We start from the raw sequence: 22683 nt of genomic DNA on the forward strand, positions 1-22683 counted from the left end.
TGGCGATTGCGTTCTCACGTTTGCGCAACACAGTCTCCAGTATGTCCTCCAATTCGCCTTGTCGCAAACGGAGCACAACGGATTGGCCGATGACCTGGCGTTCTTAGCACGTCTCAACAAAGTCGGTGAGACGTCGGAATCTAACCAAGATTGCAGGGGTTCTGTCTAGAACTAAGTGATCGGTGACATATATGGTCATTTCCTACACACCGTTTCCACCAGACGTGAAAGATATTCCACAAGCAGCGGCGACAGAAAACTGTTAACTTCTCACTGCCTCCAACAAACAGAATCCATGCCTCAAACACACAGAATCCATGCCTCAAATCTATACAGAAGCGTCGTATATACGTATTTTCGTGCCTTGAGATCGCCAACGATGACGGGGTTTTCATTGGTGCTCCGGAAATCTTGGTAACATGGTGACTCATTTCATTTATGGTGCTTATTGCGTTGAAACGGCTACCTAGGTATAGGGGGTTGCCCGCCAAATTGAGTTTGTTCCCGTCTGGGATGATGATAGACGCTTGACTTGTCCAGTTCGATGTCTCCACTTTGCCGATCAGCGAATAGTAAGTGTTATCGGTATTTGGAGAGCTCAGAAATAGCAAAAGGAGGGTGATCATCACCGTTACATTTGGAACTTCGTTTGATACTGGCAGCAGATTAAGCTGAAATTTCGCCTGAATCTTTCTCTTTCGGTATTCTTCAACTGAATGTTGCGCAGACACTGGCTTCGGTTTCTTTTGGAACGATTTTCAGTATCTTGAATTATGGTTCTTTGGATGAAAACTCCGGACAGGTGATTGGAGTTTCCTTAACATCGGTTTAGTCGGAACCATTCCAGGAAATAAATCGACAGAAAATTTCCGGTCTACAAACCTTCACACACGTACCATATCAATCGAATAAAATGTTGAATTTGTGGTGCGTCGATTTTGAAAAGTATTTGGAATCAATTCAGTCGATGTAGATGCAGTATGCGATTGTTTCACGGGCAAACATCTTCCCCTGATTCTCGTTTCGTAAGCTGGATATTTTTAACGTCTGGCTATTTGTCACAGTGTCTGTCTTTTCCTCTCCTATGGACACGGAATCCGTCAACTGTTGTGATACTGCATCAATTGTGAAACCAGGGATGTGAACATACTAGAAGGTGTCTACAAAACTAGTCATTTCTGGGTTCCGCATGCGACAAAACTAAGCACCTTAGTGGTTATTTCAAGCACTTTGGATGATACATGCTTTTTGGGAAACTTATTTCACTTTCATGCTACACAAACAAACAGATACCTTTACCGACTTTCCGCACACCAGTTGAAATAGCCTATTGTGTGTTCAGTGTGTCTGTGGTGTGTGTTTAGTACAATCTTCCCATTTTTGAGACAATGCTCCTTCTGCGATTGGATACGGTTGTAAGCAGGCATGAATTTGTCTTTTGGTGATTGTTTTGAGTCCTGAACACGTGCTTTAGTATGACTGGTGTTCCACCACTACATGCCATACCAAACACGCTCACGCCCATCTATGTTTCTGTGGACAGTTGTCGCACTGAATTTGCCTTCAATAGCTAGTAAGAGTATAAACCTTTTTTGACTTCGCCATACTTTGTGTAATAATCTATTCCCATTAACGAGCGACATTTGGATATATCATTCGAATCATTCTTCACTCAGCCAGCTGTAATTCTCGGTACAATCTAATCGGGACACTTGTGGTAGTGTTCTCTTAAAAGAATGCTACTAGAACGCCACTTGGTGAGGTCTTTGCGGATTGATTACAAATGATCTCACTTTATCGCCTTTTATTGGATTCGATGGGTTTCAGGTGACGTAAAGGTCACCGACTGGAAAACGTTGTTCTTACAAACCTTAGACGAACTAGCTTGCGTTTTTCTCATATTTCATTTGGTTCCGATTACCATACTCATAATTCCTGTTAGAAAAGCTTCAATAATCCTTCACTGTTCGACTCGTTGCAACATTGCAACAAGCTTGAATGATCCCACTTTCTCTTCTCCACCTGACTCCGGTTCCACGCCGTTTCTTAACTTTTACGCTCACCATACGGATTAACTTGTACGGTACTCCGGCGACTTAGATATTTTTCTCCTAATTTTTATATTCCATCCTTTTGGGATTTTACTTAATGAACTACCGTTCAGCAGTATCACCATTTCAGTGCATGACTGCCGTACCATCCGAAAGAAGCACGAGTGTTAGGTAACTGCCAGGTCGCTCAAGCCTAGACTGGGGAAGTCGAGGGGCAGAGGTCGGGACCTTCCGATCAGTAAATTCTTGCTCTAACCGCTGTGAATGATCGTACCCTCTAACCCCGAGAAATATGTGAGGGCATGTTTTGTTGATGAATCGACCGGCGACCATTCACCTTTCAATGATGAAATGGTTATAGTGTTATACGAATAGTATATGGTCGTATGTTACGGTCTTGTACCGGCCTGTGTTTGCTTGCGTGCATCAGTCGGCCCCTAGGGTGTCCTTGATGGAGCGGAAGAGGATGCTAGTAACTCCACAGACGTGACAGTTTAAGAGTTCCATATTTGCTCGCGCCGCCCGTGTTCCACGGCAGTATTAGTAAGGAATTACATTGTCTTGGTGGATATAAGCACTATCAAGTCCGTCTAGAATACACGTGGCAGCGTGTGTAGACAGAATTAGATGAAGTTAAATGAGACGCTGAGAAACATCAGACAGCCAATTCACTGTATCAGGGAATGATATGATTAGTTGCGTAAGATAGAGAACATTAGTGTTTGGTTGTTGTGAATAACATGAAACTGTGAAAATTGGAGTAGGTCTCGCACGGACAATAAATGACAATGTCTAAGCTCACCACACAATGGGGAATCATCACGTCACGAGCAAGAATGATACAATGACAAAATGTTTGATGACCAACCGACCGAAATAACGCTCCTATTATCACTCTAAATGTGGCGCAAAACTTCTGGTTGGTTGCGTCTTTAGGAGTGTACACATTCTGTCTCTATACGTTTTTTCGTAGCTTTCTGAAAGCGCGTACTCTACCCACTGCGTCAGCACAGTTCGTTCTTTTGCACTGTCTATCTCAGAGTGAGTGGCGTCATCCCTTTAAAAAACAAGAGTGACTTGATTAGATCGGTTCAATCTTGAGAACGCTTTCCAAGTAGGCTTTTTATACTGTTGTCTGGGAAGCTCCGCAATCCAACTCACACGAACTTCGCAGTGAGATAGCGGCCTCTTTCTGAACCAAGCTATGAAGTTAATGTTTTACGAACAGGAAGAGCTGTTTGTAGAGTAACTTGGACTCGTAGTATTTGTACTTTCCAGCTTATGCCCCGCTTCTCTAATCTCAACAAGTCCGCTGAATTTTCTGTGAAAGAATAACTGTTTTGGATTCTGTGAAGGATCGGTCGTGTTTCTAAAAACACCCATGATTTACCCGAATAACACTATCTAGTCAGTATAAACGACCTACTGCGGGAATGGCTGTTGGAGCTTCCTGGGCAACGGTTATCAGGTGATGCCGTTCTCTACATGAGTACACCTATCACTTATGGGTTAGGTTGTCTTGCGCAGTCCGTTAACTAGTCTTGTACTTCACCACCTCGCTTGTTTCGCGCCATTGATTGCGTCATTTTGATGGCTGAACTACCATTTCACCCCTTTTGTTTTTTTGCTTGTGGCTAGCATTCGTAACCCAGCCAACGCCTAGTTGGCTACGTGTTACCGATTCGAGCAAGTACGCCGAATGGTTTCACTGTTGTTTGGTTGTCGATGTCGAACATGTCAATTCAGTGGTCTTCCATGTCGTGTGATTCTTATTGTGAAGTGCACAGTGATTAGATTCAGTTTGGATCAAATCGCAGTAGCATTGTTCTCGTTTATTCCCTCAGACAGTCACATGCCGAATCAGGCACGCATTCTACTTGTACTGAATCCTCGTGATCGCCTCTATAAATTATTCAACAACTGTGCCTGACCGCACGTGTTTTTTTTCTCCAGATCATGGTACACATCGTGAAAACTTGAAGCGCATTCACTAAGTGAAATTATTATGGGAACCCCTGGGAGATAGTTGAAGTATTCCTCCGGATTTTGAATACAATATGAATTTGTCCAGTCTGTACTGTTAGAAAACAGCTAACAGTACTGTAGAGGATGGCTGTTTTGTGCATATATGAAGAATTTCCGCCATACACCTTATTTTGGTTGCCGAAGGCTTTGATGAAAACAAACAGAACATTAATTTCTGCTTAAAGAAGCCACTTGAAGCTTATCGTCTTCGTCATTGACCCAACACCAGTACCTAACGTCCATACAAATATATAACTTTACTTAAATGTGAGCCCAAGGTGAAAAAAAGAACAGAGAAGGAAACGAAATCGGGTCTAGCACCAAACTAATACAAACGTTCAAGATGCCTGCATCTCACACAATCTGGATAGAGTGTTACTTGCTTTGATTGGTGATAACTTCTTATGGTGTCTCCAACCAAGGAGTATGTCGCAAAGCTCATTCTAGAAGTCAGATAGTCCCAATGTCGCTCACTTGAAGGTTGGCCCTTTTGAGAATAAAGCAAACCAAGAACAGCTGATGTGAAAATGGTTTCAATGAAGTTGTTTTCTAGAAAACTTGATATTTTCGCACTTTCAGTTGCGTTATCTGCCACCAGACGGTTTGTTTTCCGCATCTTTCGGAAGAACCAGCATTCCATATGGTTAAATGCAAAAAAAGAGTGAAACATGAATATTTCACTTGTTCGAATTTTCTTCGAGTACCTCTAAACATCCTGCTCACTGCCTGTCGGTCTCAAACAGCTGAAACGTACCCCTATTGAGGATTCAAAATCGAAATAACTGGATGGTATGCCTGATGAAGAAATATGCGGCCGGACATTTGAAACCTCAACCGCATGAGAATTTTCGCTTTTGCTGGGATTCGTGAGGAGTTGCATAGTGGGGTGAAACATTTAAGCCTTTGGCAACAGGATTTTGCGCACGCGTACTGTTTTGTACGGCTAAGGAATTTGAATGAGGTTTAAATTTTAGAGTTGGTGGCTAGTGACTTAGTCCAAGATTCTGACCGAACCACGGTGCTCATGTAACTGTTGAGTGATCATCAAGATGCGGAGTAAACTTGAAGTATTTGACTATCGTAGCGTCATCTGCACTGCACTTACAGTTCTCAGAGTGAACTTGCGTCCAACTGGCACTGTCAAAGATGCGAATTTTTCGTGACCTTAAACTATTTCATGCGGGTCTGTACGTGCAAGTTGTAAGCAAGGTCGCCCGCTGGGCCACAGAGCCCGCATATGAAGTCATGACAATTTTAGCACTTTATCAGACGTAACGAAATTCTGCATATTCTGCTGATGGCCCAAAAAACAAGGTTTAACTCACTGTTCCGACTTCAATTTCGTTTTACTTGCAAAACTACCCTTTAGGTCTGTGTCTGTCTCATAATCGAATGGTTTTTACCGTTGGAACTAACTCTCCCCAAATTTTTGACCGCTTCTCTGGTAAAATCCAAGTGAAGTATCAAGAAAAATTGGTCTGTAGCATGGATCTAATGTGACGTTCAGGAGGCGGATGTTCTTTTCTTCGATAGGCCACCCTTGGGAGGGATCTACAGTTGTTTTTGATTACGTATTTTCAAATTGTGTTTGTCACTGCTGTAGTTAATCCATCAATGAAGTCCACCTCAAGGAGGAAGATGTGTTTGTCATCTCCCAGGTTGGTTAGAGAGGCTGTTCCTCAGAAAGGTCTTTCCTGAGAGGGTTATATTAATGGGCTGCCCAGTTGACTTAGCGAACCTTTTAGTTCGACGGAGGACAGCCTTTTGCAAGCTTTTTCGTTGGTTTCCAAGGGTAGCCTATTTCGGACCATAATGTGGGCCATCTTGTGCAGTCATATGATATAGTCTTCGCGGGTTGATTATCTGAGGCATCTTTAGGAATACGTGTGCTTTGCTACTACATTGATTCAAGTTGGAATTAGCGAATTTTCCAACAGACGAGTGTCTGACGAGGTTGCAGAAATTTTGCCGGCAGGATGCATCTGGTGTGATGAATGTCGAACAATCTTCCACCGAAAAGGCAGTTGTCAAACCAAGGTCTCACAAGGTGACTTAGCACAGAAAATCGGAAATTATACTCAGTTTCTTTGTGATCCGCCTTCTGTTATATCTAGCTGTGACCTAGATGCATATTTGGAGACAGTGCGAAGTATGGCTGCAAACCGGCGTCAATGACTTTTTGTTGTTGGGTCGTCTGACGAGAATTCGGAGTGCTCATGATAGACCAGCAAGAAGCCTGGATGTAACACACTACTCATAAGGTTACCGAAAACTCTTTGAATCTTAACTATTTTTGCTTGCGGAGATGACTAGCTCACTTGTTTTATGGTGGATAAGGTACACTGCTTCAATGGCCGGAATAAAAATGGGTTAGGACTAGGAGTTTACACAGCTTAACGTCGTCCACCTGATCAAAATCATTGCAATTGATGCGATGAGAGACGGCTTATATCTTGAAAGGTCATGCATTCGAGCCTAAGCTATTTGTCAAGTTGCTGTGGAGTATGGTTAAAACAACCTTGTGAGTGCCGCGCTCCTAGTAACCAACGTGGTAAGTTCCAGTTGTAAAAGGTACTCCCTGCACACACTGAAAATACGGAGAATTGGTCTTAGCAGTCAAGCATCTCGGTCACCAAGTGTGTCTTTTGTAAGCAACGGCAGTGTGGATGAGGTTGTCTTGATCAGAACTACTTCGAGGGTTTCATCAACCACCGACATCGATCAGCCGTCGTCTCTTGCAATCTCTTGCACCAACAACACAAACTCTTTGTAATCTTTGTCAGATGCTTTCTCAAAGTCATACGTTGTCTATTTCGCGGTTCTCACATTCTAGGGTCGTCACGAAGAGCAACACTTGTTTCGTTAGTCAATGATACTGGACGTTTTCCTCTACTGAAGTGCTTGCTGCATGACTAAATATCCGTTTTCTAATTACTTCGTTACATATTCGTTGACGCCATCCGCAGCCAGTCTACTGTGAACCAAGATTCTTCGTCCCACTTTGTATATCAGTCACCTTTGTTTGTATTCGTATGATCTTCCTATCGATTTAATTCAGTTTATTTTGGATTTCAGACATCTCATGTTATAGTGCATGCATAATTGCCTTTTTAAATACCAAACTTGACCTTAGCACCGACTATGTAACCTAGCAACTCGTGCTGTTCAATAGTATAGGATTGATCGCAATCGAGTATGGTGGAATCAAAGCTTATTGACGTTCACGGAAGGTTTGTCTGCTCACGCATGGGGTAGTGAGAGAAGAAAGCGCCTTGTCCTGTTTGTTGCCGATTTGTAATCAGGACAAAACCCCTGCAGGATGCTTGGATGGCCGACTAAAACTACACATGCCAGACGGTTTATACGGCGGATGGTGCAAAAATTCGATTTCATTTAGTGGTTTTCAACGAAACACCAAGTTGCTACACCTCACCTCGTGGGCACCATTACTACTTTTGTTGTGCGGAGTTTTAGGGCTCTACGGACTTTGCGGTCGAAGTCTACCTCTGTCCCCTCTTGTTTTTGTCTTTCTTGATGACTCATTCCAGATCCGTGTATCCTGCATCTGTCACTGTTTTTCCACCGCAAGGACTCACATGCTTATCTTGGGAAATCTCTATATACAACTACTGCCTTCGAAGGGTCGTTACAGACCGCGCGCTAGCTACGGCAGGTAGTGCAAGCAATAAGGACCGATGGACTCATGTTGGAGTACATCCATGTCGAATCGGTATCCTTTCTCTAGACGACCTGACAGTATCCCTGCCTTCGTCCTCCTTTTACGGGTGCCATGGCAACCATGCATCAGGATACTTATCATCCTTACTCCTCTCACTCCGCCTGAACTAATGATGAATCATAAACGAATGAAGGGGAACATTTTTGCAGCAGTGGCTTTCAGTCTTGTTCTTTTTCTGCCATTTAATAAATATTGGGTACGATAACCTCAATGTCATACGGTTACTTGTCATTGTGTATTGTCCTAAAGGGTTCACAGGGTGCATTTGATTAATGCAATCTGCTTTCATATCGAAACTGCTTATAGTGCATTGTGATGTAAGTCACATCACGCCACAAGCCCCAAGGCCTGATTGTGTTACTGATAAGCCATGTCAGAACCTCTTTACTGAAAGATCTGCTGCTCCCACCTGAACTGCTACTCAACAGCTCTGAACAGTCCTTAGGTTAGTGGAGGAACTTTTCATTCACAGTTCCGCTTGTTTCTAAGCTGAGCAGACAAACTAACAACCACCCTGAGGTTTCCCATAGCTAGCTTTCCCGATGCTTGCATCGATGGTAAAAGCCAAGCAGCTAACATTGTGCCCGTTCTCTCTCTCACTATAGAGTGTTTTGGCTGACATTCAGTTCATGATGACTTTGAAGCATAGTCTACGTTGGAATTCAGTTTTTTCTGCGCATACCTCAATCGTTAATGTACGTCAGTAGAATTTCAGGTCAGAAAAACACAGACATTGTGGCGCATTTTCTGATATCTGTTCACCGCTTTGTAACATTTCATCGGGTCCGTTTACTGAACGACGATGTGTTGGAATGCTTTAGGGTAACCCGCACCATGTTTATTTCTAATTGGGTCAATTCACCGGTTAGTTTTGATATCGCATGGGAAGGGTGTGCATACTCTTGGTCCACAGTGGTTCATTTTTTCACAAATTAGGTCTTATCACTGACTTCATCTACGTGCAAGGGTATGCGCTAATGAAAGCTGGTGAATTCGCTCGCCAAATAGCTTTGCCAACCGGCATGATAATTTTGCGGAATACAGACGAGAGCATTCTGTTGGGTTGTCGCTGTGTGGAGGAGATCACAATAAGCAGAAGTTTTCCTCCGAACTAACTCGGTTAGGCGGGAACAGACAGCTGTTTTAATTTGGCGAATTTGATCGACCAAATTACAAGCTTTTCGTAAGAAAATAGTAATCCTAGATCCTGAATTTTTAGTGGAGCGCCAAATTCGAATAAAACAGTACCTTGATCACGACTGTCGTGTTTATCTCTTTTTATTAGCTATGATGGACTTCTTAGTTGAGTTCTTGAAAGAGGTACTTTCTTTGTTTAGCATAGTTCTGGCAACCAATCAGTATCATATCTTTCCACTGGCACAACACCGTCATGTTTGGTAGCGGCTCCTTAAGTAAACCTCCATCACAGGGACCACCTCTGACAACCTAGCCACGACTAGCTCTTATTGGGTAAAATATCTCTTCAATGTCCAATTTCAGTCTCGGTAGGTCATCGGAGAGATTCTTTTCCTATTCCTTGCTGAGGTGTTCATGTGTCTGGTCACACAAAAGGCGCAAGTCGTGCACGTTTTTTTACTCATTCCCACCTTGTGTGTCCCATTTTCTTGGTTGGTTTTTCTAGTATCCCTCTAAACAAGTACTTGCTTAGACTATGCTTGCAAAAAATTACGTGTGAAATCCAGGAAACAGTTTGACAGAGGTCTTAAGCCCCATCATCCACCAATATCCTTATTTCCAACGGTTCTGGTTATTTTTTCATAGAGTATCCAGTTCTTTTTGCATTTTCTATCGGTTTGACCATTGGCACCACTTATTTCGGCAGTTCCAAGTACGCGTTTGTAGGACAGTTACTTTGACCTAGAGTCACTCCAGGGTCGCTTATGTTAACCAAACTTTTCGTGAGCCTATTTAATACACAATATTCATGAAATATCTTTGATGAATTCGTCTCCGGCTACTCGACAATGATGCTTTGTTTTTGTACTAAGTACTAAAACGGAATCGTCATCATCGTCACAGTACAGTGGCTGATCTAGTCAAATGCTCTACACTGCCGCCCGTGTTACGTTTCCCTTTTATCAGTGGTCGCACATCGAAACATTTTTTTCCAGCTTACTCATAGGAGTTGAACTAGCTCCGCCAAGCGAATTACCATTGGAGGCTTATCGTAGTTCATTCGTATGACACCAGTCATTCCATCGTCCTCTGCTAAGTTCTGAACAATGCCTGGATTGGTCAGATGGAAGTTTTGGCGAAACGTCCGAAACGACCTATTTTTGCCTGCATAATGGTTTTCCGAATTGGAGAAGAAAGACCACTTGCTGTTCAGACTCCTTTACTGCGAACCTGTCACTTGACTCAGCTTACAGATCTCTTTGAAGTTGGTCACATGAATACGAGGGTACTTACCCATCCTGTTCTAGACCAAACCACTACTCCACTCTTACGTCCTTCGTTGTTTGGAGACTGCCTCTTGTTAGATAGCTTGAGACACCTGAATATTACAGCAATCAAAGTTCAAACCAAGCAGATGTTGTATCTCTCGCTGTTTCTAGCTCATGCGAATACTCTAGACCATCATGTGATAGCCAAACCATCCTGGATGAATATGAAACTTGTGAGATTTAGGAGTGCGTTCACAGCAAGTTATGTGTGTGTTTCTCAAGACCGCTCTTACTTTGTCCTCCTGTACTCGTTCGTATTGCTCATAATATATGCAAAGACCCGCCGAACTTGATTGGGTATGTGGAAACACCTGCTAGAGCTTACCAGTTGCATGCCCGATGCGACTAAATAGTTGTATGAAATAGAACGTGTACGGTCTCGTTTAGCAAGTAATTCATTCCATCTAACATTTCAGTGTACAGGTTACTTCCCAACTTGTCGTAAATTGGTTTGTCCACTCTCAATCATCTGTAGGAGGTTATCTAGATGAGGATAATGAATGGCACAGTTTGGTGCTTGTATCCAACCTTCCTGTTATCCTATCCGCCACCCTCCTATTCAGCATTCCGATATATTTGGCATGGTATGTGACTGTCGTGATGTACGTGTATACATTCGTTCTCTAACACTGGTGCATCTCATCCTGACTCGTTGTAGTAGGGTAAATGAGCCTATCTAGTCCAATCAAATTATCTGTTACTGTAGATCCCTGATGTTTGGTGCCGCCAACTTTCTGTATGCCCTGAAAAGGTTAGTCTACTGGCACCTGTAATGCTGTTATTTCAATGAAAACATGCAAATCCCGCTTACAGTTCACTCACAATAGTCATAGTTGGACTGAAAAAGCGTGTCAATCGAGAAATACGTGTTTTTAGATATTTTTGACCAGGGTAAAGCAAGTGTACGTTCAAAGATGTATTGCCTAAAGTCTTATCCGTCCATGCGAGATGGCGAGATGGACCAAGTGGTTAGAGCGCGAATTTACTGACCGGAAGGTCCGTGGTTCGAACCCGACCTCTGCCCCTCGACTTTCCCTGTCTAGGCTTGGGCGACTTGGCAGTATCCCAACCCTCGTGCCTCCTTCATGTGACATGGCAGCTAGGCACCGAAAGGGTGCTACAGATGAACGTTTTTTATCCGTCCATGTTATCGGTGGAACAGACTGATAGGATGATTTCGGAAACAGATGCTTCACACTAGAATCAATATTATCCACCAACCAGATTGGTCGGTGGATGGCATGTGATTCCAAGCCACTTGAATTCTATGGACTCATACAACGAAATGCCGCTAATTCAGATAGTTCAAGTCGGTGGGGATGGGAAATCAAAGTTAATGGAAATATGTGGTTAGAGCGACCCCCGGAATACACTATCCATCCATTTCAACCTTTACATTCTTGCTTCTGAATGTTTACTAGGCCATTGGTAATGCGCTTCACAATCGTGAAGCAGTGGGGAAATGGAAGCTGCCTAGTTTGACATCTGGGGATGTGCTGCTACGCTTATATCAGGTATTCAAATCCTTCGGCTCGTATTTCGGTGTGAAACTGCAAATCCCTGCACCAAAGTTCAAACCCAAGGATTCATAACTCCAGTAGGCATGGTATTCAGCCACAGGATGTTTTCTTGGACTTTTTCACCTACAGTACGATGCCATGCGGGGGACGAAGCTGTTTGACTTCCCTATATGTATACCACATTTTGTTATTTAACCCTATAAACTCTAGCTAATACCTGCTGTGTATTTGACCTTCGACACTGAAATGTTTGGTGTTCTCTGTTTCCCGTTACTTTTACTTCCGTACATTCAAAATTGGTTTCTCCTGCAGGCATGTTCCCTCTCTAACAGAGTTTTCTCTTTTCGAGTTCGTGACTGCTGTAAAGAATTTTGTGCTCAATGCATTTGGCCAGTGAATATTCGGTTGTCTATGAATGTTTTCCTGTAGTGCCCTCGCATTTTTGCAACTGAGGCATACAATCATCAGCATTAGCAGGTGGGGTTAGGTGGATAGAGAATGAATAAGGTCCTAGGGTGTCATTTCGAAGCAACGGAACTGGTGTAGTATCGGGACATTACCAACAAAACCAAAACCCGATCAATTCGGAACATTATGTAGCTTTAATTACCTCTTTTCCTAAATGAAATGTATTGTTCGAGCACAAATTATCAACTCTATAGTGCTGAGAATCCTGAAAAGTCGGTGTCAACCGTTGTAATGCCCTGTCAGATGGGTATAATCGTACTCTAGGTGTCGCTGTTGAGGCCTTCTTGTTATTGAGCAACACCACAACTAATGGTCATATACCGTACCCATTCTGCAGCTGATCGACAGAGGTGTTTTCTCTAGGGAACGGCGATAGATATTAAGGCCCCAAATGCCGTCCCCACTAGGAAACGAAGTATCGGCTATTTGTAGTTGATCTCGACAGCTTTTTCAGAGGACGTCGAGGTATTTTTTGCAACTATTATTCAATACCCCCACATATTCGTAAGTTAGGCATGCATCAGCATGGTGTAGGTATCACCAGCCTGTCATATGGATCATCATGGCACGCCACTTACGCCAACTCTAGTGAGAATCACAAGGTACGTTTGTCCCAGTTTCCAGCCTCACCGACCCGGATCAGCCTTGCAATCGTAATCCAACAATCATGCGAGTCAAGTCGAGGAAAGCTGCTGTTATCGCGAGTTAATGTTACAACAACGTTAGTTACAATCAGATTCTGAACACTGTTTTTTCGCATAGGATACATTGTCATCTTGCTCACTCGGATAGGCAACGATGGCAGTTTCACCTCGAAAGTGTATTCTAACGCAAACTCAACTTGTAAGGTTTCTTTAGCCTTCCGGACATTTCGGTTCATTGCATCTAGTGGCTTTGCTGCTTCTGGATATGGCATTGCTCGACACGAATACGAACAAGGTTCATTGAAAAAATGGGTGAATCTAATCCTAAGGAAGGCCACTTAGTGCTTAGTGGCTAGTTCCTGGCCTACCTGTACCCTAGGTACTTTTGTTACAATAGAGCCTTCTTATTCAGTTTAGGAACCCCTAATGTGCCTACTAGGTCTTGGAGCAAGCACTACGACACACCTATGCCAGGTTCCACGTGTACTTTTGAAGGACTCAGGGAGGAGTCGATCCACTGGTGTTTTTTGTGGCGTCGCTAAACGTGCATTGATTCAAAGAGCTTCCCTCAAAAGTGAAGACGGCTATTATACTTAAGGTCCAGATTTTGACTGGTTGACTTCTGCAATTCGCTCCAACTGGCCGCGACTGAAAAAGGTAAAAGGACTGTTAACATACTGCGGCATGTTTTTTGTCAGCTCCAATAAGATGAATGAAGGAGACGCAATATTTCAAAGTCCAGGTTGTTTTTTTGGAGTGGTCGGGATTCCAGAGAAAATTCTAGAGAGAAGCGTCGAGCCCTACCTTAAGTTGTCNCCTCCACGGTTTAGGATGATAATCGTGTCAGCTTGATTTCATGAATGAAGTAGAGGACACAACCCTGCCAGAAGACTTGATCGGAAGACTACTGACGAGCTCCTTATCTCAGTAGGACCTAGAATATCATAGCTAGTTTGATATTTTCATCTTCCTTACTGTTTTGGCCTATTTATTTGTCAACACTCACCTATTTCCTGACTAGATTTAGTAATCCCAAAATGCCGGAATTTCGCCCCAATAAGTACTACTGTATTGTGCGTAGGCAAAAGCTTCCACCTTTGCTTGTTACATCCCAGGTGAATGAGGCTAAACGTGAAGCACTTGAGGCGAAGGAACAACATGAACGACTTCTGGCCACGTACAACGACACGGAAAAATCCATTCACAACATGGAACGCAGACTTAAAATGGACATTAAAAAAGCCCAGTAAGTTCCTCCTGTCTATGATTAAGCCAACGGAATTAATAGTAGGGGCTATTGCTGCACTCCATGGTATGTTCTGCCCGATGTAGCTGATCCCTTTCGGTAGGTCTCAGTCGGCGATCACAGGTTGGTGAATTTCGTTGCTACTGACGCGAGGCTTCGTCAAGTCTCAGGAAGCACTTCGCATACATCAGTAATGGGAGGCTGGTAAACCTTGAACGTCCTCTGCCATAATAGCCCGCTTTTCACAGCACATTGTGTTATTTTTCTAGACTGACCACCTGTGCACAACGGTATCGGTCTTCACAGGGTGTTTGATTCTGTTGTTGATGAGCAGCTGTGAGTCGATTACCGGAGAAAGCTGAGAAAGCTGGCAATGCCTACTGGATTTGTCATCAAATCCTACCCGAAATTCTAGGGTGCCAAGCTGAAGTTAAGCGAATAGTGATACACAGCCATTGCACTTGTATAGGTCACGTATTTTTCACTGCTCTCCTACCAAATAAATGCTCATGTATGGGGTGAAGTCGCACACAATTGGGAGACTAACTAGCACGCGTAACGAGCTAAATAAAAACAACGGTCCGAAGCAAAAACTATAACAGCGCGTTGTTAAGTTGGTCGCTGAAGCTGTTAAAGGACCGACACCTCGTAAACTTTCATAGTTCTCCAAAAATCATCCGGCGATTTACGCTCAGGTGTTAACATTGTGCCGGTTGATGTATGAACATGTGTTGTCATCTGAATCAGTGTTCTCTTCCCCTCTGGTCCAGTTCGGATAATGAAGTAATGATGGTATGCATTATGTTTGGCTACCGTAAGATTTGGAGGAGTGGTTATTTTCCCTCCTATGAATATCCTACCCAATTTGTACATTTTCATGGAGTGTTTGCTATGGGGGAAGTTCGCTCCATGACAAAACTACCTTAACCTGGGGACATTGTACGCACACCGTATCATAAATCGGTGAGGTCAGTGAAAGTTGTTTAGGCCGTCGTGATTCGACCGGAAGTTCTATCCACCACGCTACTCTCGCTTCATCTTACAACAACTAAGTCGTACGAGCCGGATCGCCGCTGCCCACGACTGACGATCGGCGACATGATCAACGATTATTTTTTGATGGAGACTTTTGAAAATTCGTCCCGTCGATAATACCAGTTCATGTTGAAAAGCCGAGAAGAGCTGTACACTTGTTTCATCGTTATTGGGGATCATCATCACTGTGCATCTCGCGAAACTCAGAGTTCCCCACCCCCGAACTTACAACCAGTATTTGGACGCTTTGGGAGAAAAGTGAGATGTTGATAATGAGCATTGTGTCGTACGAGCGGCTTTCATTCTGGGATGCACGCCTAGCCTTTGCACGATCATGTATCACCTGTAAGCTGACAGAAAATTTATGAGAGGGTATTCAACAGCACTGTCGTTGGACTCTGAAGACCATCTCCACACAGTTCACCGAAACTGGTTCATGCTCGCCGTTTTCGGTTTGAAGCCAGGGTTTGGCTGACTCACTTAGAGGGACAACCGATGCTCATGAAGTTGTTTGCCGTATGTGGTAAGATATGAACTCTTCAACGTATCGGTCCACTCCATGCTGGAATCGCACCACCCGGCCAGCCAGTTAGACATCTTAATCGAATCCTAACCGAAGTCGCAGTTATCCAGCCAACTTGGATTGTTTCCTTCCAGGAGTCTGTTCTGTGTGATATCTGCTTGTCACTTTCACCTTAGTAATGTGCGTCCTAGCCTTGTTGAGAGGCTGGTTTATTCCTGAATGTAGATGATAATTCAGTGGACTGTAGGCGTTATGGCGGTACAATGCGAAGCGCCATTTCTAAAAAAAATCTTCCCTATTTTTACTGCCTTTTTTCACCATGTATGCAGATCTCATTGAATCGGAAGCTGCATTCTCGCATAAACTGGCTTATCCGCTTATTTGGTGGCACACAATAAAACTATCGTTTTGGACCCTTAGGTATTAATGCCATTACAGACGAATTGGAGTACTGGTCAGTGTTACCGGTCGTTGAACCAATCGTTATGTTCCACGTGCCGATGGATCTTTGTCGCTGCTCATTCGGTCGAACCTCTAGCCCTTAATGCTTGGGCATAGAAGACTGACTACCTTGCATGGTGAAAAACTGGAAACAGAAGTCGAATGTCTGCTAATAAACCAGTACTTGTAAAAGGATAATTTTGAATGCATGGAATAGATAAAACGCGATATCGTGTGGTGAAGAGGAGCAAGTTTGAGTTCAGACGTTCTCTCAAAAAATTACAGAGCGAAATAGAACTAAATGAAGCAATTCAGCTTTAGGTAACCCAGTTAAGTATTGAAGTAACACATTGCTACTGTCACTGAAGACAGTCCACTTCTGGTCTCGGCCCTTTTGGAGATCACAAAAGGACAGCGTTCAGCTGTAACACCCTCTCGGTGCCTAGCTGCCATGCCACCCAAAGGAAGCACGAGGGACGGGATACTACCAGGTTGCCCAAGCGTAGACAGGGGAAGTCGAGTGGCAGAGGTCGGGTTCGAACCATGGACCTTCCGGTCGGTAAATTCGCGCTCTCACCACTTGGGTCGTCTCGCGAGTTCCCGAGTTTCCATCCACCATATACTTGAACACCAAACAGTACGCAAATCTTGAAATACATCCACTTATAAATTAATTTGTTGTTAACGGGATTGAGCGGGGATTCATCTGAGTCTCCTGTAAACAACAACTTGGTTTTCGAATGAGTGTACCTCGCCAGTTCCTTTGATCTATTCGAATTGATGCCGTTATATGGCCAAATCACCCGACTGATTTGCAGTACTAGGCTGACCACCCGCACAGTCGGCCCGTAAACTGAGTAGGCATGTTGCCAACTCACACCAAACTTCTAAAACAAATCATGTATCATTTACAAAATCTGAGCAACAAACGTGTACTTGCAGCTAGTTCGGTTATTGCTTCTTACTGTAATTGGAGAACAGAAGCAAACTTGGATCTTGTGCACCACCAACTTCATCTGCAGACGTGTTCGCCTCTCTTCGGTTGATTGGAATCTCTGAGTAGTGAGATAACTGAGATGAGCAATTCACTAGTATATTCCCTCGTGTCTGATTATCGTCCAATGGTGGCCCAATGCGATCGACATTTTCCTGAACGCATCCATTTTTCTCCTCTATTTATTTTAGGCTATATTTTTCAACGAAACAGCGGTTCGATGAACGTATGCAGGTAAGTCTGATTGATATTTTTGAGACGACCACATATTCCGTTCTACGTCCGGGTGTATCCTCCAGTGGATGTCTCATCAAGATTTGACCTCGCTTGACGCATTTTGTTCATTTTGTTCCGCTACGTGTTTTCATTCACTGACGCATGACGCGCACCCCTTTCAAGTGTTCCGTCAACTGCAGACTCTCTCATTGTGAGTTTATTTATGACACGCGGCACGTTTCATTTACATTTGTCTATCTGCTATAGAAGAGATTGTGGGTAGCATAAATAATGATCATAATGAGGGTTAACACGTGTAGATAACCTAGAATGAGGTTTAGTGGGTCAGGTCACCGACGCCAGACACCTATCACGACGTCGCATATTCAGGTCACAAATTTATTCCATTCCATTGTAGCCAGTCGATCTGAATAGTTCACAGTTGTTTTTCGTTTTGCTATTTTTTCTCTACTGATCATCTTCGTTCAACGAAAACCCAATTTTATCCAGACGATGAATGTTCTGTTGGATGAAACAAGCGCAACAAAATTCGAGCGCTGCCTCAACGTCCCAGTCGTTTGACCTGGGGTCAAATTAGATCCTCTAAGCTGAATGTTAGTCACTTAAAGCCGTTACGGCCTATTTCGCCCACATACCAGCCCTCGAGTCCAAAGTAAGCTGACTTTTTTCAGGGCGTTGAGCCTAGACATTGGATACCGTGCTACAAGTTGCACCCTATATTGTCTTTAAGTTCAAATCGAAGTTAATGGAGTTCCTCGAGTGGGACGTAAAGGTCTGTGCCTTAAGTCATCGCTTTACACCTTATTGTGACTGCTTCAGCGGTGAATTTGGCTTGTCTAGCACCGCGTTCAGGTACGTTTTGTTAATCTTTTGGGAGCAACTTTTGCAGAACAAACTAGCCTCCAAAAAGCGTACTTTCCCTCCAATTAAACGAACTGGAGGTAAATTGGTTACGTACCTTCGGGGTTACGGGAGATTTCCTGTTTTACTCAGTATGATGTGATGTGTTTCAGTTCACGGTTCTCACTATACACGAACACCTCGCGGTGCTGCTAAAAAACGATCATCTCTTCGCCACAGACTTTCGGTACATAGGGCATGAGAGGTTTGGCGGAATACACTCATTTTTAAATTACATTGGGAAATTCAATGGAATCTGTCGTTTGTGCTGTGAGTGAAACTTTCTGTGTACCTAAATGCCGAGGAGCCTTCGTTGGCCTACAAACCAGTTTAATCGGTTTCGGCTACTAAAAGGGAGAGGAAGCAATACTTTTACTGATTGTCAATAAGGAATTGGATGACCGTTCTAAGCGTATTTGGATTTACGCACTAGCGGACAGCTTTTGGCATGCAACACTTTCTACATTTCGACTTCCGTTCTGAGCTTTCTCAATGTGACTTTCCAGTTTGCTGATCTTTGGTATAGACATAACTTGCAAGCACACCTAAAAAATCGCTAGATTATGGGTGTGCACCCATAATCGTATTAATTTTTTTCATACTTCGCAGCCTCACATGCAAACGGCGACTTGCAACGAGGTCATAAAAACTTGAGCTTTTTTCTTGGGAACCTTGTTTTTCCAGGACCATTGTGCAAATGATACGTTGTATTGTTAATCACCACTGGTTGTAGGTCAGGTTTTGGAATTACCATATCTTTCGACGTCACAGTTTTGTCAATACAAAATCGTACGACTGTTTTCATCATTTTCCGGACCGTTCATGGTTCTTCAACGTCACCACAAATTGACATCATAAGGATAACTCCCCCGCACATTCCTGTCGCATAGTGCCTGTGAATGTGCCATCAGCTACTCACTCCAAACGGGGCTTCGGTTTTTATGCTATAAAGCGGCACGTCTAAATGATATGTGTAAACCGGACAGTAGCACACACTCACGAGAGAAGCCCACTCACCACGAACTGTCTAACTAGACTCAACTAGTTAGGGAGGTCTTTCTCAGGGAGCATCTCTCGCAGCAAACAATATTGTGTTATTAATAGCACAATGAAACACTTAAACTAAGGCAGTAGTAGTATTGTGCCGCTCAGTCATAAAACTTAGGGTAGAACGACGACATCTATGGTCCACCATCGCAAAAGAAGTTAGGATATTCCCATCATAAAGCCATTATGTACAACCACTATGTGAATTGACACCGGAAACTCGATACTGAGTCACATTTTCCTTCCCCCAAAATGCATTGCGCAGGTCGGAACTTTCTCCCACCGAATTAAGAGGTTACCATACGAACACGACCACTGCACTACGTTTGTTTACTTCGGATTACAGCAGGCAGAATAGACACCTTACACAAATGCGCCTACAACATCGAGATGATGCCTATCTGACTGTAGTCGTGGTTTATTTCCTCCTGCACCTTTTCTATCTCGTACTGTCTCTTGTCATAGGCTACAATATCCTAATCAGCGTGAACACATACACGGTCCTCGAGTGTCAAACGGAACCGAATCAACAGACGTGCTTACAGTAATTCAGAATTAATCACAGTGCACCCAGGCGTGAAGCGTGCGAGCCCATATATGCTGTAGTCAGTGTCTTCCATGGAAACTGATCATAAAAGTACCACTTTCTCGAAGAATGGTTCTTATGGGTTCAAAAGCTATAGCTTCGACGTGACTAAGTTAGTTAACTGGGTGGGCCGTGCTGTACCGCAGCTACTTCAGAATAAGTGTCGCCTCACTGAAACTGTTCACAGAGGCACGCAAAATCCACCTGCATGAATCAAACGAAATCAGGTTCTAGTAGCCCACTCCTCCGTTCTCAGAACTGCATCGTTGTTGCTTCAAAGTTTCTCACCCCAAACAAGATGAATATCCTTCAGGGAAGCACAGCAAAACAACGGTGCAGGTAACCTAAATCAACCATTTCCTGCATGGGCCCATTTTAAGGTAGATGTGAGCTGCCTTGTCTTGATTGACTTGTTGATGATCTCTCCAGAGGTGGACAACTGTGTGTGCAGCAAAGTAAGCCTCACATCTTCATAAAGGAAACTACTCACAAGGTTGCTGAAAACTCTTCGACACCAAGACCGGTTTCGCCCTTCTCGGAGCTCACCAGGTAGGCGCTGTCCCCGAGTTTCCGTCAACCTTATGTTCTACTTCTCACATTGTCTGTCGTTGGCCAGTAAACTTCGCTTTTCTGTAATTCTGGCTTAAATTGTACGTGAACATTTTCTGCGATTCGATGGCCCGATCGGACCAGTGGGTCTGATGTTTTTCGTCACTCAGATAGCAAGCTTCTCACGATACCGCCAAAAACTGTATTTATATGGAGGTCCGAAGAGTTCTTAAACAGTTTGTTGACTCCCTCCGAGATACAACTGTTCACACCTCAAGAGACCACCCGTGGTTGTGTCGGTAGGGAAACTAGTGTATAGCTCTGTCTTTTTAGTAGGGGGATACAGTAAAATAGTATGCTTTTTGTCGGTCCCCTCAGGTGGTCTCGTCGGATCCGCAAAAGTGTATCAGAATCGCCCCCTCTGAAAGTACTCTTTAGAAGTCGTATGCTGCGGAGTGTGATCTCCTCTAGGAAAGAATTGATCAGTTGGAGATGTCTCAATGGACTAACTACAAGCAATCACTGTGGTGACATAAATATTGCTTCATACCATTAGTCACACTCCTGGTCTCCGACGACAAGAAAGTTCAGTGTACGAATTTTGCATCCAGGTATTTGTTGGGAGGTTTTGTGACACCGGGACATTTCGACTTGGTGGTTGGAATCTCGTAAAAGTTATAAATTTCATTTCTAATCTCGCGGAACCAACATGAAATAACCTTAGCTAATGTTAGGCCTTCCTTTGGAATAACGCACCGGACGTGGGACGCACTATGCTGTTGCGACTGGTATCCGACGTGGAAACTGGCTGCGGCATCTCCAGCGACATCACTTTACCATCACAGTCTTCTACATCGTCGACCATCTGTTAAGTCTCATTCGCATCCTTCCAGCAGAAAAACTGAACTAACTCATCTTTCGTTTAACCATCATCTCAATCCTTGTTGCCGCTAGTTTGACCCTTATTTGTATACTGAATTAAGTCGGACACTTTCTGAAGTTAATGACATTCAGTCAGAATACCTACTCAGTAAACGAACCGGTGTCCTAATCACCTTGTTGCAAACTCACCTCGATCAGTAATGCTGTTACTAAAACCCGAAGATATCTCAGGCTCTCCATCGCTATCGTTCACTGTCTCACTGTAGGCGTAAACTTGCGTTCCGTTGAGTATAGATTCATGCACCCTTTTGGTAACCCGACCTTCCTAACACAAAGCGGAACGATTCCTCGTTTCCTGCCAGGTTACCTACACAGGAGCGATCTAAATACTTAGATAGAGTTTAGACCGTGGACCTCCCGGTCAAGTGCTCGCCCCAGGTGCAATTCTCGTCTGCTTCCTAAACAGTTGGTGTATTGATGGTGGCTGGTTTACAGGACGCGCTCATTTTGGGTGACTAGCGATACGTCAAAAGTCAGGTGCGTTTCACCTAGTGCTTATGTCCGTCACGCCTCACAGGAAGGTTGTGTATTCAAACCCCCTAAAGGTTCGTGAAACCACATGAAACAGCCCTGCAATGCCTCTAGGCCCTTCAGCATGGATGAACTGTTTTTTAAAACTTCAAAATTCCGCTACGAACGAACTGGCTTTTTACTGATTGGCCCATTCAGGCTGGATGGACCACAGTCTCTTGATTTATGCACATCTGGATAGATTGGCAACGCACGCACCAACGAGGGATCGGATATGCTTGTGAAATAGGACCACAATAGCCTTCCTAATAGGAGAATTCGAAAATGGACCACTCCTCTGATGAGTTAACAACAGCTTTGTTATCAATCAACGTCAGTTGTGCGGTCTTCCCGACGAAGGGCTACTCTTCAGCTCTCAATGAGTCACTAATTCGTTTGTCGTCCGCCCATGGATCCTTTAAATTTAGAGCTTCTGGCGTTTAAATTTAACTATCCAGTTGATGATCAGCTACATTTGGTATGTGTAAATAGAAATAGTTGGGTTAACCTTGCGAGTGCCCATAAGATGTGTTACCTCTTGTCTACTGATCTGGTCTATTGAACATGGTTTTACGTTGTAAGAAGGTCTTCTGTCGTGCTCTCACTGTTCATGCTTTCAGTTGATCTGTTGCGATCTGTATACAACATTTTGTGTGTTGGCTTCAGGCATGGTTTTGAGCAAACTATTGCTGATTCAAGACGGAACTAGTTCCACCGTATGCCTTTACAGCGCGGACGATGAATCAGCATTCTGTTGTATG

General features: G+C 43.7%; 2 protein-coding genes across 2 annotated transcripts in view; one reads left to right on the plus strand and one right to left on the minus strand.

Annotated features, from left to right (window-relative positions):
• T265_11554 (hypothetical protein) overlaps positions 1-21335 on the minus strand; it is a gene marked incomplete at both ends in the record, with an annotated part of 32827 nt that extends 11492 nt beyond the window's left edge. The window contains 2 exons of the mRNA XM_009178234.1: positions 17123-17212; positions 21227-21335. Of these exons, the coding sequence (XP_009176498.1) occupies positions 17123-17212; positions 21227-21335 (199 nt within the window). The remainder of the gene's footprint in view (positions 1-17122; positions 17213-21226) is intronic.
• Positions 1-22683, plus strand: part of T265_11553 (hypothetical protein) — a gene marked incomplete at both ends in the record, with an annotated part of 42875 nt that overhangs the window by 11047 nt on the left and 9145 nt on the right. The window contains 2 exons of the mRNA XM_009178235.1: positions 14028-14158; positions 17343-17385. Coding sequence (XP_009176499.1) covers positions 14028-14158; positions 17343-17385 — 174 coding nt within the window. The remainder of the gene's footprint in view (positions 1-14027; positions 14159-17342; positions 17386-22683) is intronic.

Source organism: Opisthorchis viverrini, assembly GCF_000715545.1.
Source record: "Opisthorchis viverrini unplaced genomic scaffold opera_v5_516, whole genome shotgun sequence".
Lineage (NCBI taxonomy): Eukaryota > Metazoa > Platyhelminthes > Trematoda > Opisthorchiida > Opisthorchiidae > Opisthorchis > Opisthorchis viverrini.